At 45.9% G+C, this 18,858-nt stretch overlaps 1 protein-coding gene across 1 annotated transcript; it reads left to right on the forward strand.

Annotated features, from left to right (window-relative positions):
- Positions 1 to 315: 315 nt before the first annotated feature.
- ZNF518B (zinc finger protein 518B) lies at positions 316 to 17,068 on the forward strand. Its single transcript, XM_028088982.2, has 2 exons — positions 316 to 405; positions 10,392 to 17,068. The coding sequence occupies exon 2, from the start codon at positions 10,595 to 10,597 to the stop codon at positions 13,838 to 13,840; it is 3,246 nt and encodes a 1,081-aa protein (XP_027944783.1). The 5' UTR covers positions 316 to 405; positions 10,392 to 10,594; the 3' UTR covers positions 13,841 to 17,068.
- Positions 17,069 to 18,858: the final 1,790 nt, after the last annotated feature.

The following is an 18,858-nucleotide window of genomic DNA, read 5'->3' on the forward strand; positions in this document are numbered from 1 at the left end:
ACACAGCTGGCGCTCACGAACGGTCCTCCCGGGAGACAATGGAAGGAGATCGGTTCCCCTTTTGCAGGAGACTCCTGAGCTTGCGGGCACCCAGCCAGAGCAGGGCCACTGCATGCAGTGGGTGTGGACGAGTTGGATCGAGCTCGGAGCCCAGCAGCCGGCCCGAGATGTGTCTCGGGCTCCCGGGGGCGCGGAAAGCCGGCGGGAGCAGGCGCAGCCTTGCGGACTACCGGCGCCGGCCGCGCCGCAGCCGAGCCTCCGCGCCACACTGCGCACGCGCGGCGCCGGCCCGACTCCGCCCCCCCGAGTAGGGACCTACAGCGGGCGCGGCGGCGGCGGCGGAGGCGGTGGCCTGCGGCCGGCGGTGTAGACGCCCCTTCCCCGGAGCCGGGATCCGCCGGCCGGGTGAGTGGCTGAGCCGGAGGGCGAGGGCCCCGGGTTCGCGCGCGGGAGAGGCGGGCCGGGACGCCGAGGGAGCTGCGGGGACCGCGCGGGGCTGCGGGGGGCCTGACGAGGCCGCGCCTGGGCGGGACGGGGTGGGCAGTCCGGGGCCGGGCCGTGCGGGCCGCGGCCCCGCGTGCCGCGCGGCCGGCCGAGCGGCCGGCGTCGTGCGGCGAAGGCCCCGAGGCGGGGCCGGGGGCGGGGCGGGGGCTTCGGGCCGGGGGCTGCCCAGACCCCCGCGCCGGGGCGGCGCCGGGGTGCGGGCCCTTTGTGCCGCCGCGACCCCGCAGGCTCGTCCCCCGCGCGCCGGTCGCGACCTGCGGCGGCGGCGTGCGGGCTGCGGGGCCGCCGGTGTGGAGCCGCGGAGCCGGCCTCCTCCGCCCGCCCCCAGCGTTTTAAATGATGCATCTCTTGCGAGGATTTCTACCGGTCGGCTCCGAGCAGGAAGTGTCGTCAGGAGGCCATTTTTAAAGCCTCCTGCGGGCCTCGGAGGTAAGCGTTGACGTGGTGTGACTCTCAGTGGTTAGAGGAGACCCGGCGGCCCCGCCACGGCCGGGCCGGCCCCGGCGGACCACGCACTAAGCCCCTGCGCCCGCGCCTCCCGTCCTAGCACCACGTTGTTAGATGTGGACTCGCCTTGGATACCGTGTACCATTGGTGTGAGAGTGCCAACAATAAACTTGAAAACCGGACTGGCATTGTCTTTCCTTGGGAGTTTCGCGGCGTTTGCCCCGGGAAGGGCTTGTCCACGGAGGACCTGTGCATCTTTTGTGGGAGAGGGGAGTCAGGGGAGGGTGGATGGTGAAGGTTTGACTTGCTCCGATGCTGATCGCAGCCTTTGTGGGAGCTCCCCATCCCAGCTGCCCTTTCTGTCTTGCGATCTGGGGTTGTTGGGCAGTTTCAGGCAGGGTGCAAAAAAGTGAGTATTTCTTCACCGGAAAGGGAAACCAAAGGAGAGAAAGAAAGAGAACACTTAAGTCCCTCTGTGTAAATGTACCGCATTAAAATAACGCTGACTTTAAAAACTAGGATAATGAATAATTAGCCTAACATTAAACAAGTTAAAAAGTGAAATAGCACTTTGTCCTGTTTTTGAAAGTGTACACAGCTAAATTGTAATGTTGTGTTACAGCCTTTGAGGATTAATACCTAAGTTTAGAATTGAAGCCACCAAGAGTAAGACAGCCGTGGTCTCCAGGAGCTTGCAGTGCTTTCCTAGAGGAAAGGAGGGAGAATAGGAATGTATGTCTTACCCTTTCTCTGAGTCACGGATGCAAAGTTCAGCCCAGCTAGTGATGTATGTACACAGCAGGAGATACTGGTGGAGGGTTCTCGAAGCCCAGCAAATAGGTGTTTAGAAACCAGTATCATAAAGTCTCTTCAGAATGCAAGGAGAATGGTAGGCTGTTTTAATTGTTTGATATCAATGTTCTCTTTCACCTAGGACGCACTCTTTAAAATTATTTTTTATCCTAGATGTAACATAGCCTTGAAAAATAAGCCTTTTGTATGTGTCCGGTTTTGTTATGCTGATAACATTCATTACAAATGCATTTTGGAAAACAGACAAAGGAGGGCATTATTTTATTGAGCCTCCTCCCTGATACTATGTCAAACTCTGCCGATTTTTTAAAAATTAATTGATACCAATGTAAAGAAAAAAGAATGCCGTGATCTCCCCTGGTGTATTTGTCTTTAAGTAAGGGGATCCGGGTCAGTTTTTTGGGCAAGAGGAAGAACAAAGAATATTCTTATGGTTGTTGCCATGAAGGCTGGGACATTGCATTCATTCACTCATTTATTCATTCCTTCAACCAATTTGTACTGAGTGCCCCCTGTGCCATGTCCTATCCTGTTGACTGATAAACAAGGTCCTCACAGTGAGACTTCCCAGTCCTGGATTGTTCTCAAGCTGCCTGGGGTAGACTGCATTTTCTTTGTTCACACATGCCAACCCAGCCAATTGCAATTTCCAGAATCCATCCTTGGAATGAAGGGTCCAGAGACTATGTAATCCAGATGTTCTCATCATGGAGTGGGGGTGGCGAGGCAGCAGAATCACCTGGGAAGAATTGTAAACCGCGTGCCCCAGCCCATCTCAGGAAAAGGGCAATCTGATGTATTAGGTCACCTGAGTCCTAGGAAATCTTTTCTTTTTTATTTTAAGTTCCTGTGTTCCCTGGCCACACATCCTTGCTTGACAAGTATCTTGGGGGCTCATTCTCCTTATTTTCTAGAAGAAAATTCCCCGGGGGCAACCTAGGCTTCCCAGACCCAGGACTTAAAACCAAGTGCCTGGCTTCTGCTGCAGGGCATTTTGTGTAGTACCTGGCAGCCTCGCAAGGTCCTGGATGTAGAAGCCTATGCCTGGGCCTGCAGGTGTGAGGCCAGATGGGGCTTGGTGCCTGAGAAGACAAGGCCCAAAATAAAGAAGAGCCCTGGAACTTGCCACGCTTTTGACTCATCTGCAGCTTGACAGCACCGGGCAGGAAGTAAGAACCATACTTGAGTGACAGTAGATGCTGTGACTTCAGTTCACAGTCTCACACAGCCTGCTAGCAGAAAGCAAAAGAATTTAGGTTAGACGCCAGCTGACCAATTCCATGACCTGGGAAAAGACACACAGCCTCTCCAGCTCTGTCATCTTAGAAGCAGCAGATAATTGAAGGTGTACTTTGAGGACTATTGAGGTAATGTATGAATGTGCCTCTGCAGCCACCCAGCACCCCGTCCACCTGACTTCAGTCAAGATGGTCCAGGATTGCCAAACCCAGCCAGCCACGGAGAGCATCCTGATCAGGTCACTGGTACGGCATTTACTGCTTCACTAAAACCACCCATTTATGACTGCTCTCCATCTCCCATTACACTCCTGAAAGACTGCCTGTGGCAGGTGGTGGGGCTAAAACAGTCCTGGTTTATGTTCATTGTACTCGCACACTGCCGGGCACCGTCCCAGGAACATTTACGTTTCCAAGAATCTATAAAGTGTTACTGTCCTTATACACGTTACAGAGAGTATCAGTGATGACATTTCCAAGGTCAAATGGCTAAGCAAGGGTTGGACCCAGAGTCCGCTTGCCCAGTTATCCCACTACCCTCCAAGGCAGTGGCCTTGCCCCCGTCTCCAGCACCCTTGCCTGGGTGGGTATGTAAAAGATGGCACAACAATGCTCATAGTATTCTTGGCATTCCCACACACTCCTCTGCACCTGTAATGTCAGGTAGTGGTTCTTAACCTTGGCAGTACATTAGATTTACCTGGAAAGCTTTTAAAACTCCTAAAGCCACCCCCACACACAGTGGGGCCCAGGCATCATTATTTTTAAAGCTCTCCAAGAAATCTTAGTGTGCAGTAAGGTGACCATCCCAGTGACCTCCTTCAAAACTAAGTTTAACATCCTGGGCGTATTATGACAAGTTGGTCACCCTAATGCAGCCAAGGTTAATAATCACTGGCGTAGTGGGGGATATTTTTTCTGTGTTTGATTATACTTTTTATTAAACCCTTAATCCATTTCATCTGCAAAATTTGGTTTTTCTTTAAGCCAAAACAAGGTGGGGAGGAAATACAAAAATATATGTGTCCTTTACCCTAGGTGTGTGTTCAGTAACACACAGTTTTGTAATGTTGCTTGTAATACTCCTTTGTTTTTTACCTTGTATTTTTTTTAATGCTAACAAGAGTATAATTTCCCCTATGTGATAACTTACTTTGTTTTCTGATATAGTCTCAGTTAAAGAGCTTCACAGTGTCATGTCTGTCTCCAAATAACTCCTTTGTAGATGGGGCTGTGGAGGAGATTCTGGCCTCCAGCCCCCTGAGGACCTCCTGCTGCGAGTCCTTTATCTCATCTGGCTGATTTGTTAAGCTGAGTTTCTGCTGCTCAGGAGTGTCTCCGGATTCTTCTACATTCAAAGGAGTCTTACAAAAACAGGTTGACTTATTTCTTAACAGAACATGTACTGTTTGCCAAGCATAAGGTTACCTGCTGTCTGCATATACCTCTTCCTCACATCAGCATGTAAATTAGGCATTATCATTCCACTCTACAAGTGAGAAAACTCAGGCTCAGGGGAGGTTAACAGATCCAGAATTACACAGCTATTGTGTACAAAACCTAGGTTTTAAACCTTGTTCTTGATCTCCCAAGGTCATTGTCTTTTCCACTCTTATACTTTTCCCCTAGAAAGCAAAGGAATCAGAACAGAGGCTTTCTTGTCCAGCCTTCTTGCCCCATTCTGTGGCCCAAGTGTTACATTTGGTTTCAGAAGGAAATCTAGAATCCCAAAAGCGGTACATTTGTCAGCAATATTTGGAAGTATTTTTTGTCATTCAGGGGCCACCAATTTGCACTTTGGTTATTTCGAAGTGCAAGGTCGTTTGGCAAAAAGAAAATAATACTTAGTTGGTGTTTTTCTTCTTACAGAACTATGTACCCATTCAGTTCAGTTCTGATTCTTTGTAATGATCTGAAAGAGTTCTCGCTGAGTGAGCTACCAGCTTCTTCCTAAATACCATTTTACCTGGGCAGTGATAACACTTTACAGGCCTAATGTTACCTTTTTTTTTCCCCCCCAATCAGGTATTACTTGTCTACATGCTGCTGGGCACTTTGAGGTAGAATGCTTTAAAATTTTGCTTGCTGGGAAACATTTCTTGGACCGGTGTTTGCTATAACTAGACAAAAGGAACAGAAGAAAATCTTTGAGCACCTGTGCCATGGGCTGAGAGCTTTGCATATGTTCTCTTCTTTGGCTCTCCTAATTACCTTTTAAGTTTGACAATCCTAAAGCCTGTTTCCTTGCCTGACAATGAGCAGAGGGAATCACTTGCCTAAGGATCCAACAAATAGGGACAGAATCAGAGTTTGAACTGCATACCTTCCAACTCCATTCCCTTTGCTCTTCATGGGTACTGCAGCTGCATCCCCCCCATCCTGGCAGTGGATATGGCAGAAGCCACATGGAAGGATTTCTGGAGAGAGCACCCTGAATCTGCTTCTCCATCCAAAAATGATAATGCAGTCAGTCAACTACTACTGACTTGGTGGGCATCTCTCACGAACAAAAACTAGGTGATGATGCACGTAGAGCATATGTGATGCAATTGGCTAGCCGCTTCTCACATTAACATCCAGCTTGTAAATGTTCATTCACTTATAGGGATATTTCACAGTTCAGCTGGGCTTGGAGAGGAGCAAGGAGTTCAGGACTAGCTCCTACATAAACCTAAGTTGTAGGGGATACTCTGTATGTGGTTCAAGTATCTTTTCATGTTAGTCACTTTGCCGCTGAGGTTAGGTGATGGTCTTGACCCCAGAGGTAAACTGTGTTTTAGACTATACAACCCAGTAACTACAATTGAAATCATGACGTGAGATTCAGTGTATATTCTGGAAAGAGCAAGTGCTAGGCAGTGAAGAAGCATGTATTTTAGCCCCTTTGACTATTCATGTGATTGGCATGATTTCTTTCTCTATTTTCTTTTTTTAATAGTTTATGATGTGTAGCTTACCTAAGCACTATACGTCATATTATCACGTAATTTTCATGACATGCCTGTGACATAGGTACTGTTAACTGCATGTTTTACCAATGAGGATGCAGACAGTTGGCCCCAGGTCACACACCTAGAAAGGTATGGCACTGGGATTTCAACCCCTGTAAAATGATTCCAGAGTCTGTAGCTTTAAATCGTGTTACTACTTATTTCTCTTCTAATCTTATTGAGCATTTGACATTTTCAGTACTTAGAAATCCATTGCTTCCATCTTAATAAGAACTTCTACAACCCTCATGGTTTTTATAGGCCCCAGTGTCACTGACCTGGTGTCTGACAAACTTAATCTTTTTCTCCATCTGTCCACATAATAAATATAAGAAACCAGGGCAAGTGAGCTCAAAGTCAAAAGGAAAAGCCAGCAGCAGGGCATGCTGTACGGCCTTTCCCGAGGAAGAGACAAGACTCAGGAAGCACATTTGTGACACACCATGCACTTTTCGGGGTGTGTCAGTCATCTTTGGCAGATCCTGTAGATAATTCTGCATTAAAAAGCTCATTGCATGCTGTGAAAAAAACAGACAATATTCATTGGACACTTGATTTCTTGTGTCCAGGGTTCATAATACTAAGTATTTTCTGTGCTTTTGAGAACCCTCCTAAGTTATCTTTTTTAAAAAAGTAAGTTTCTAGTCCTAGGAGGTCAAATGCAGAGGTTTTGGAATAGAGACATGCATTTGAAAGGTAGGTCAACACCGAAACTGATGTTAACAGCAGTTTACTGAGTGCCCTTCTAGTGTCAGGCACGCACCACCTTTTATCACCTCACATAAGCCTAGGTTAGTTATCAGACCCCTGGGCAGCGGTTTGCCAAGACGACCCAGCTTCCCAGGTGGTTGGACCTTATGTGAGCCAGACAGCGAGTTGCACGCAGGGAGTGGGCTCTCGAGCCGGTCACTCAGGTGCAACGGCCTCAGATGGGCTCACATGCAGCACCAGCAGCAGAGGACCTTAGTTTTTCCCTGCCATTCACCACGTCCATTCACTCCTGTCATGGGGCCTGCTCAGGTCTTTCCCCTCCGCCCCCCACAATTAGCCACACACGTTACAAAGGCCAAAGAGATCATTACTTGTTTTGAAGAAACCTGACATCCTTGTCACCTGGACTGAGGAAGTGCTGGTGTAGAAGCACTGCATTATCTTGAGAATGGTTTAGAAGCCAGGAAGACAGTTGGAAACAGGTGACCGTAATTCAAACGTGGCCTAGATGTCTTGCCTCCCATTAAACATATGTGCTAATCACAGCCTCGCACTTCCTACCGGCACTTGCTCCTAAGGAATCTTAATTCAGAATAACTGGCGAGATAGTTTTATGGAAACACCTCTGAGCAGACTGCACTCCTTCACCGCTGTAGCTGGCTTGGTTCATTCTCTGGGGACATTCCTCCATCAGGATGCTCTCCACTTCTTGCCAAGTATGTGATCTTACCGTCCAGTCTATCTGGGATTTCAAGTTTTCAGTTTTAGGAGGAATGACACCTCCAAGTTTTAAGAGGACTTGGAAAGAAAATGGCAAAACTGCTTTCTATAAATTTTGAAGAATCCTGGAGGCTGGGAAAGGTGCTGGAAAACTAAAAATGCACAGTTGGAATCCTGGTTTGGGTGAGTCTTCAAATGGAGGAATCTCATCACAAGATTCTTGAGAATTTCTTAGGATTAACATGTAAAATGTTGAAGCAGTTGGTAAGCACATTGTGCCAGGCAAGTGAGTTACTTTCTTCTTTCCTCCCCTCTCTTCCCTCCCTTCTTCCTCCTGTCTTTTTGCCCCCTCCCTCTCTGTAGTTAGCAGGATTACAGGGCTGGTAGATAGCAGATGTGGTATCAACTGGTACGCAGATCTTTGGAATTGAGAACCGAGGACTAAATGAGAGAAGAGGTGTGCAGGTTTATAATGGTGTGCAGGGTCTATCAAGGGGGATGAGGATGTTTGTAGACCCATTCTCATCTGCTTGAGATTACCTGAGTAATAGCTTAGGTAATAGTTTCCCCTCTCTACAGCCTCCTGAGTGTACAGACTGATACTGGGGTTCGCTCAGTGCCCTGCAGCACTCAGTGTCTGACACATAATAGACGCTCAATAAGATGTTGAAGGAATCGGTATTTGTCCACCTAGTATTGCCAGTGTATTATTGACTTCTTACATTTGTGAAAGCAGATGGAGTGAATGAATGAGAGCTGGGAATCCAAGCTAATCTCGCTTGAGATTACCTGAGTAATAGCAGAAGTTCTGCTTCTAGAAGTTCTGGTACTAGTAGTGTCTCGGGTCTCCCTTCACTAAATCCAGTTTACAACTCTGGAAAATGAAATGCATGTGAGCTACTAGTGACTCCTGAAACTTCCACCTGTTGTGTATACAAGGAGTGCAGTGGGAAATGGAAGTCCTTGTCTTTACCCGTGCTTACCAGCTTACATGTCCTGCCCTTTTCACAGTCCCCTTGCACAGGTATGTGTTTGAACACTAAAGGCAGAGGGAGCACCTTGTGACCCCAAGGGCCTCTGCCCACTTGCTGCGAGTCTGATTGAGTCCTAGATGCCACCAGGGTTCAGCTGCTTTTGAGAGGAGGCAGCTGTCTTTTGCAAAAGCGAAACAGGGAAAGACAACACTGCCAAAGAAAACAAAGCCTGTTGTTAAACATGGTTTGTTCTTATGGTCCTTTCAAAAAATGCTTGTAAAGGGCAGGTTTTATGCTGGACTTGAATATGCAATAATTCTCTTGACCCTACGTTCAGACTGACTTTGCATGGCTCTTGGCCCGTGAGCAGTGTGCCAGAACGAAGCTGCCAATTCCCCCTCACGTTGCTGCTCATCATCGAACAGACACTCACTGGGTACCTCTGTCTGCCCCTTGACGCTTAGAAGCACCGTAAAACTTCAGAAGTGCTCTCTTACACTCTTGAGTATTTTAGTCATCGTGGCAGCGCTGTGGGAGAGGTTGGACAAGTGTCCTTCATTCTGATTGCCAGATGAAAACACTGAGGCTCAGAAGGCTTCATTGGTTTTTAGAAGATCATAAAATAAACCTGTTTTAGCAGATCCCCAACTAGAATTTTGTTTGGCTCCTAGTTCTTGTATGTTCTGGAGAAAAGAGTGTGTACTTAAAAGTAACTATTTAAAAAAAAAAAAAGGTAACTTTTTATAGAAGGTGTCATCAGCGTCACCCATATTGTGGCACTTGCTGTAGGGACATTTGCGCCTCTGCCACCGCCTCTCACCTCAGCCCCCCGCGCTGCCATTCACACTCACAGACGCTTGTCTCTGCGGCAGCCGGGGGCTCTGTCAGGATGTAAATCACCTCAGGCCTCGTCACTGCCCCCGTCTCCGCCTCAGGTACAGGAAAAGCCACATCCTTACGACTCTGTGCTAGAACCTTCCTTGACCAGCACCCCCACTGCCTCTGACCATATCGCCCTCTCCTTCCTCTCCCTCCTGTCCTTCATCAGTCCCCTCCTTGCCATTCCTCAGGTGCTGCAGGCCCACATCCCACAGACCTTTGCCTTCCTCTGCTTGAAACTCCCTTCTCCCTGACAGCCGCAGTACCTGCTCCCTGGCTGGCCCAGGTCTCTGCTCAGACGTCAGCTTCATGGGAGGCCTGCCTGACTCCACGCCTCCACGTGCCAGCCGTGCAGCCTCATCACATACTTACTCCTTGTCCCCCTGGCCAGGCTTTATGGTATATTTTTATCAATTACTTATCACCACCCAAGAAATAAATATATTGCCTGTTGCCCCTCACTACACCCTCCTGAGTGTACAGACTGATACTGGGGTTTGCTCACTGCCCTGCAGCACTCAGTGCCTGACACATAATAGACGCTCAGTAAGATGTTGAAGGAATCAGTATTTGTCTACCTAATATTGCCAGTGTATTATTGACCTCTTATATTTGTGAAAGCAGATGGAGTGAGTGAGAGCTGGGAATCCAAGCTGCTAATTAGCTATCATGTAGAAACAAATGGACACCTGAGCCAAAGCCCTGGCCCTCTCTACCACTTGATAATTTGTGTGTTTAAAAACTGAAATAGCATCCTCCTGTATGAAGTTTTATTTAGGCTAATATGAAATTATACCTGTGAAGTTGCTGGGATGCTCTCTGTGACACCTAAAAATAACTCTCACGTATCAAGGGCTGTTCTGAATGACAGCTGGTTTATGGTTGGTCTAAAGTGATGAGTTTTAGGGTGCTTAATTTAAAAATGTCTTCTATTTAGGCTTCTTATTTGCCATTTCTGTTGTATTATATTTTACTGGCAATTTGTGTTTAAGAAAATATGTCAAGATTTCACATAAAATTCAAAGGTCATTGAAATATAGAAGTTTGGAAATAGATTAAACCTTAGGTTCACATATTAACCATGCTTTATGATGTCTTTTTTTTTCCCCCTTTAGTGTTGCCCGGGATATCAGAGAATTGGGAACGATCCTATTTTGGGATCGTCCACCTACTGTGGTGGTTTATAAACAAGGATAACTGACTATGCCCCCCAGGAAGTCACTGGTTCTCCGCCAATTATGAAGTTAAATGAAGGATGGCCCCTAAGGATTTTATCTTGTGAAGTCTTGCTGGATTTTCTGGCTTTCTCTTTTTAGAAATGCAAATAAAGAAGATGAAGGATATTGGACAGCAGTTATATACCACCCAAGGGAATAACGGACATAATTCCTTGACCATGTCACCCAAACAACCGAATGCTAATAGAGTGATTCGACCAGATAGACAAGAAGCGCAAGCTCTTTTGTGTCAAGGCTCAGAGGCCGAGGCTGCCATGATGACCATTGCTACGTGTGCGAAGTGCAAAAGTGTTCACAAAATCCCGCTTCAAGATTTGAAAAAGGGTACTGGGCCAAGCCAGAAGGAAGACAAATATGTTTGCTTCAAATGCAACCTCGGTGTGGCTACTCCCCATTTTCATTTTGTGAACAGTAATCCCAGTGCTACTCCTATAGGAAATAAAGCCGAAGCCATCGCTGGTTCCGTTAATAAATTTAAGGTAAGGAACTTTAAGCCAGGCAAATACTATTGTGACAAATGTCGGTTTTCCACAAAGGACCCTCTGCAGTACAAAAAGCACACTCTTCAACATGAAGAGATTAAATTCATCTGTTCTCACTGCAGCTACATTTCCTACACAAAAGGGGAGTTCCAGAGGCATCTGGTGAAACACACAGGCATATTCCCATACCAATGTGAGTACTGTGACTATGGTGCTATTAGGAATGACTACATTGTCAAACACAGGCGGAGAGTACACGAGAGGGTCGGGGGAAGGCGGCCGCCCAAAACTGTTGCCAAGCTGGAGCCAAGAAGAACCAACACATCGAAACAAAACACAGAGCTCTTAAAACCTCCCAATCCAAGGACTGCATTTCCAAATAAGTTGTCCGATCAACTCTCAAGGTTCTCCCTCCATACAAATAAAGACAAAATGCACAATATTATGTTGTTGCCTGAATCAAAGGAATACCAAAAAGATGTAGTGTGTATTCCGAATAAAGTGACCCTTTCGGAGCCCAACGAGGGCAGTGTGTTTGAGAACCAAAGCGTGGAGGTAGAAGTGTTGTCCCCGGCAAAAGAGCCGGTGCAGCCGGGAATGCCGTTAACAGTGGTGGCACCAGCAGAACTCGTCGTCCCTGCCAACTGCTTGGCCCAGTTGATGGATGTGAAGGTCGTCAACGGGACCCAGCAGCTTGTCCTGAAACTGTTTCCTCTGGAAGAAAGTAACCGCCCTGAAGCTGCTCGGGGTGAAGGGGGTGATTCTGAGCATATGACTAAAGAGAAGGGTTCGGCCGGACCAGGAAAAATGGTTTCTGCAAGCCAAACGAAGTCCCTGGCGATGGAAGGGCATGTTGGGAAACTGACAGGCCTTGATAATCTTCAGTCGTCAGTTCAGAAACAACTTAAAAATGTGAAGTGGGTCAGGTCTTATGATTTTTTCATGTCAAATTCTAGTGCGCACAACCGTGGAGAATCCCTCCTCAACCTGGACACAGTTGAGGATTTCCAGAAAAAAAGTAGTATGTATCCACATAGACCGGCTCTTCCTTCTCTCTCCTTGAAAGGTCATCCTCCGGCATCTGTAGCAAAAAACAGTGTTTTCCACAGTCTCGGCACTGCGTCCAACCCTTTCCCTTATAAAGCTGCTGTTTCTTTGGCTGAAGATGGAAGGAACCCGCATGGCGACTTGCAGCAGTTACTTCCCCGGGCTGTGTCACCTGCAACCATGTCCTTCTCTGGAGAAAAGCGCTTGTTGCCTCTAAGTCCCAATAGCTTGGAATCCAGAAAGGAGATCAGTATTCCTGTAAAAATGGTTCCCTCTCATAGGAAGTCAAAAGACAAGCAGATGGAGGAACCCAAGGCAGTTTCAAATACAGGCCAGATTTCCTCTCAGCCTAAAAGCGAGTACTTGCACATAAATATATCAGCAGAAGATAGAATCAGGTCTCAGCCACCCAGGGAGGAGCCTTTGGAATTAAAGAATCCTGAAAGGACTAAGGACTCTTTCGATGGTCCAGTCATCTCATCAGTATTTTCTCTGAGCTCTGGGTCTGAAAACGTCCCTGAGGGTGTTAAGTGGAATAGCTCAACGTCCAAGATAAAGTCAATTGAACTCTTGCGCAGAAAGATAGCTCAGTTAATCGAATCCTGTGGCAAGCCGTCATCTTTGTCTGCAAATAACGCACATCGCCGTTCTGTAGGGCAGGCATCAAAGGGAACTTCGAAAGCTGCTCCTGAAGGTATTCACGAAATTAACGTGTCATTTACTGGCCCTGGCTATTCCACAGGCACGCTCCCAAAACCTCAGGATGATGGTGGTCTTAATGGGCCGCTCACCCAACAGCAAATCTATCCACAGTTTATAGAAGGCAGCAGTGGGAAAACTGAAAGCAGAGTAACCAGGAACGCCCATGTTGCTACTCCAGTGTTGATCCCCAAAGGAGCTGTGTTGAGGGTTCTTAATTCTTCGGAAGACGCCCACATTATAGAGGCAACGTGCGAAGCACCCGTCAGCATACCTTGCAGTGAGAGCCAGTTAATAAAACCCATTCCGTTCTGCCCAGTGAGACAGACAGACTCAGACTTACAGTCTTTGACAAGTGAAAGCGGGCCAATAAACATGTCCCAAAATCTTGATATACCTCTTCGGCCAAAACCAAGAAAAGAGAGTGCTATTTGTGGCACCATGCCTAAAAAAACTAGCCCCTGGCACGGGCAACAAGGAAGCAGTGAACTGAGTAAGCAAGGCAAACTGCTTTCCAGAAGTCTTCCCATAAGTAAAAATAAAACCAAACAAGTGAACTCATCCAAGAAGAAAAGCAAAATCCAGGCCGATCCCAGCCACTATCTCAAGGATCCTTCAATTTTTCAGGTTGCAAGACAGCTTCGACTGATCGCCGCTAAACCAGACCAGTTGATTAAGTGCCCCCGTCGGAACCAGCCCGTCATTGTGTTAAACCATCCTGATGTTGACTCTCCAGAAGTCTCCAATGTGATGAAGGTAATCAACAAGTACAAAGGCAATGTCCTCAAAGTCGTCTTATCAGAGAGGACTAGGTGCCAGTTAGGCATCAGACGGCATCACGTTCGCCTGACCTACCGCAACGTGGAGGAGGCCAATCAGATAAAAAGGCAGATGATGTTGAAAATGAAACTTAAGAAAGTGCATAAAAACAACTACCAGGTGGTGGATTCCTTGCCTGATGACTCATCACAGTGTCTATTTAAGTGCTGGTTTTGTGGGCGGCTGTATGAAGACCAGGAGGAGTGGATGAGTCATGGCCAACGGCATTTGATAGAGGCAACCAGAGATTGGGATGTTCTTTCTTCCAAGGGCAAATAAGTAAAAAACGGTCTTTGAAGCAAATTGTTTTTCTTACTTTTAGTTTATTCTAGTTTGTTTGTCCCCCGCCCCCTGACTCAGTAGGAGAAATACAGATCGTAGGAATGGGAGGACCGCTCATTCTTCAGAAACCTTGTAGGAATGTTGAGAGCCAGGAGTCTTAACCTGAGATAAGAGACTGGACCTTGGAAGGTATTGGAAGCCCCTGAAATAGTATGCACAAATCTATACACGCATTTTTCTGGAGAGAAGTGAAACTTCCAGATTTCCAATGGGATCTGAGACTGTTCTTTGTTTAGCACCCCTTCTTTCTGAGTAGGTACAAATTTTCTGTGATCTATTCAGAGGGGCAAGTTTAGAGTGTTTTACACATTGCATACAAAATGCTACTGAGGAATTAAACCCTATCTTGGTGTGCACATCCGTTTTTTTCTGCATTAACTCATGTGCTGCATATTTGGTACATAATGGAAATTATACTTTCTACTTTGTTATCTTAAATTTGGTTATAGAAAAGTGGCTATTCTTTGAAATTCCTCACCCACTCGGCAGTACTCAGAATTGTTGTCTTTAGCACAGAGCATTGTGGTTTTGTTGGCCACTTTAAAGAATGATTCCAAGGGTTTGCCTGAGCAGTAGATGTTAGGGGAGGAAAGAAACATTTTTAAACCTTTGCTTTCTATTTGAATGTCCTGATTTATGACAGTTGGGGAGGAAATGTGCCTTTAAAAAAAAAAAACAAAAACGGAGGCATGGTCACAGAGGGAAAATATCTAAAAGTAAGGCTCCTGTTTGCCCGTACCACCCTCACAAACATAAAGTAACCAATTTAAAATGTGAATGAACAGGCTTCTTACAGCATAGATAAAACTGGGGAAGACAGTTCAAGGTAGGATTGTGAAGAGACTTACGACTTTAATGTAACCATTAGTTTTCACTTGAGAACTCAGGCACAGACTGGGGGCGGAGGCTGAGCTCTCTCTCTCTCCACCGCTTAGGATTTTGGACACTGCCCCCCAGCCCATAGCCTGCTGTCCCTCCGGCCGTTACCTGAACCAGCTCTCCTGCGGAGTGACACGCTCCCCTGCTCACCTCCTGTCCCCTTCCTTTTGTGCCTTTGAGGCCCCCTAAGGCTTTCCCTCATGAAAATACAAAAAAACAGGCAGGAATCCACAAAATAGAAAAACATCCCACCGTCTTTGTGGAGGTTATAGAAACACTATTCCCAGTTTTCACCGGTAGTCACAGTCTGCTTCTAATGTATCTTCTCCACAGTCTTGTTCTCCTTCTCGCTCACCTTTCCTAGGTAGTAACTCTCGAGAACACCTGCTTCCCTCTCCACCAGCAGATGCCAGGACCACGGCTGGTCCACACAGCACCTTTGTGTGCATTAGGAAACACTCCCTCTGCACCTCCACCACCCCTTGGGCAGGTCGGTGGCCTGGCTGAGGGAGCTCAAGCTGGATTTCGTCCTTGCTCGCCCACTCCACCAGGAAGCGACCACCACGCTGAACACACCCGCAGGGCGGCCCCAGCTCTGTTGTCCTCACTTTAAGACTGCACCTTCCTTAGGGAATTCAATAGTGCAGTGAATGAAACTGGGGGGCCGTTATTACCTGAAAAAGACTTGAGTGAGATTTCCATTTTGTTGGTTAGTTGGAACTTTCGGATTTTTTTTTACACGTGTGAAAGACTTATCTTCTGATAGGTGGGATTGTAATTCTTTGTAGTTGGTTCTCATTACAGATAATCAACATTTCTTATGTCTAATTGAATACATAATCATTAAGTTGGCTAATTGGTTAATTTTTATTGAAATTTAAAACTTGGGTTTTTTTATATGTGTATATATGCGTGTGTGTACACATATAAATATTTTTTACCATACGAAAACTGCAGTAGCTAATTTTCTGATTTCCTATTTTATAATGAAATTATGTGGGCTGGAAAAATATAAGACATTTTATATTCTAGAAATTATTTTGGAAGCACATTTTTATAATGGTGTGATCTCATTTTTAGAAAATGAAAGCACAAGTAAGTGATGAATCTGATTTATATGAACAAACGAGTAGAAACTCCTGAGGATCATTTCGTTGCAGTATTTCATCCCTTTGCATTTCTAGTTGGTGCTTTTTGGGAAATGGATCCTGTGTACCACTTCACCACATAGAGGGGAGTGCCCTGAAGGGTGAGCCGCGTGTAGATGTGTATCCTGCCGGCATGATGGAAGGCTCCCAAGACACTGAGAAGGGAAGGCTGTGATTTTTTTTTTCCTCCTCCTTCTATACCTCACTGCTTGGTAGCATCTTTCTCGAGAGGCTAGAGCATGACCTTTCAGGAAAGATGACCATGAATCAGGTCAGAGTGTTAAGTAAGTGTCCACATGAAATATACTTTGCAGCATCAGCCGCTTTTCAAGTATTACCTAAAAGTCCGCTTATGTAACTTATATGGAGCTCAATTTTATAAGTAGACTATGTAAGTTTTTTGGGGATTTCCAGAGCTACAGTACTTTTTTGAGGCATTGAGAAGGCTCCTGAAAACTCATAAAAAATGAGAAAGCAAAACATGTCTGTCCTCCCTATATGAAGAACTTTAGGAAATAGCTTGTTAACATGTAGGTAAGTGTCCTGAAACATTTCTAACAAAATTGGACAAGGTAGGGGTAGAATTGTGTTGAGTACTTACATACCCCATCTTGATTTTGAAGGACCTGTACTCACAATTTTTTATTAATAGTACTTACTAATAAAATTTTAAACTTACTTCTTAAGAGTTTCTTACTTTTGGGGGTCAGAAATGAGACCATCTTGTTATAGCTATGACAGAGTGAAAATTTTTTAAAAAATGACTCATAGTCTCATCATATTTTACCCAAATTTTTGTCCCCTGCCCAAAACATTTTGTGAGCCCTACCATGGGCCAAATGCTGTTTGTTAAACTAAACTGAACACAGTATATTAACCCTCAAGAGCTCCATCCCTCTTTCTTCACAACCTACTAAGTAAATCATCCCAGGAAACAAAGATGTAACATTGCTCGGCCTTTGGAATAATTTTTGAATCTGTAAATGTCTCTGAGCAGAAAACAAAACATTGCATAACGCGTTTTAAGCATTATTGTAAGTCCTGTGTTAACGGTGTGTTTGCTGCTCTGGTTTTGAAACACGTTTGTACATAGAGAAGTTGGCGTAAATTTTGTTAAATAAAGCAACTGTAAAATGTTCTCTGCCCTTTTATTTCAGTGTCGGGGGGCTATTTATTACATAGCCTCTCTTGCGGGGTACGTCTCTGAAACATGGAATGGCGTCCTTCCGTACAGCACAGGTGCCTTGAGTTCCAGCAGGGCATATTTTGGAGTCGATGCACTGCTGGTTAACCGTGCATACCCTGAAATGACACCAGGTTCCTTTTTTGTTTTGCTTTGCCTTAAATTCACAAGAGGTGCTGGTTTGGGCAGCAGTAACAGTTTTCATCCCATGTTCTGTAGCCTCATCAGAGATGGTATGTGGCCACTGCACCTGCCTTCGCTGTCTGGCCTCTCAGCTAGGAGGGGGCTGGGGAGGGAGAGTTGCCGAGCGGTTGACGAGCCTGCTGGACCACGTGAGCCGCTACACTGTGACGCCGTCTGTGCAGACATCCTCAGCTCTGGCTCCACGCATACCCGGGAGGAAAGAGGACGAGGGTATTCGGTGGGGGCCTGGTTCCCTCATCTCATCCCAAGGGGTCAAAAAGGGAAAAGGAGAAATGGACTTGAGTTTTGGCAGACCCTGAGGAAAACATGACTTAAAATCAGCAATTTGCTGTTCTCATTTGTTAGCTGAGAGGAGTTGTCATCCTCCATCCCATAGATCTAGTCTAATAAGTTGTCGCCTTTGGTTATTTAGGGGGGAATGGAAATCAAGTAAGGCAGTGGAAGCCTCAGGGGGGGTTGAATTGCATGTGGACGACCAGGGGTAGCTGCGGTGTGAACAGAGTAGGGGCCTGGGAAGAAGCTGATGTCCAGGCCAGAAAGCGAGGGAGTGGCAGTTGCTAAGCCACACTTTGTTGTGAAGAAAACGTCAATTCAAGAAAGATGAACGTTTACATGAAGATGAGCGAAGTAACGTGCAAGCTGGTGTTTTGGCAGGAAACTCCCTGGCATCTGTAAAGCTCTTTGCAACATGTAGAGCCTTTTGCCGCCACAGGTTACACTCAGTATGAATTGACTTCTTAAGGTTCTAGCAGGGATCAGATGCCTTAGGATGGGATGAAATAGCATTCCGAGGAATGTGCACTTCGTCTAGAGCAGTGCTGTCCAATAGGAATATAAAGCGGGCCCCATATGTAATCTGAACTCTCTAGTAGCCACATTTAGACGAGGAAAAAGCAGGTGAAGTTAAATGTTTTATTTGACCCAATCATCTAAAATACCAAAACATTTTCAATAAACATAAAATTGCTTGAGATATTTTGTGTATATAAACACACACACATACAAAGTATATATATACACTGTTTAAAACAAAATCTTTAGAAACCTGGTATGTATTTTCAACTTAAAGGTTTAAATTTTAATGCTAAATTTTCATTTATAATGAGATACAGTCTTACCAAAACACTTAAGCTGTGTTGAGTGGCAAGGTTTTAACTGCTTCCGTTTTTCAATTTAAATGAGAAATTCAGTTCAGGAACCCCAGCCACACTTCAGATGTTCATTACCCACGTGTATCTAGTGTTTACCACACTGAACTGCCTAAGACAGGGTAAAACATTCTGTGTTTTAAATATTAGCTTGCATGTCTGAGTTCCTTGATAGGAAGAAGTGGATTTTATTTATCTACGTATCTCTAAAACTAGGGTAGGCCAGGCGAGGTTTCACTAACTCACATTTAGGAAATGCCAATTGTGTGCCAGATTCCGCATCCATGCCCTGCAGTTCTATTTCCAGACCTGTACTTTACAAAAATGGTTGCACATGTGTCATTTAACATTTATTTTGCAATCCTAGTCAACCGAACAAGTGTTTATTTCTCA

The sequence above is a fragment of the Eumetopias jubatus genome, unplaced genomic scaffold (assembly GCF_037043125.1).
Source record: "Eumetopias jubatus isolate StellerSeaLion01/CBP00866 unplaced genomic scaffold, mEumJub1_p1.0 scaffold_2, whole genome shotgun sequence".
NCBI lineage: Eukaryota > Metazoa > Chordata > Mammalia > Carnivora > Otariidae > Eumetopias > Eumetopias jubatus.

Excerpts from the sequence above, each read along its gene's own strand:
- ZNF518B (XM_028088982.2), top strand. The coding sequence starts at position 10,595 with ATGCAAATAAAGAAGATGAAGGATATTGGACAGCAGTTATATACCACC.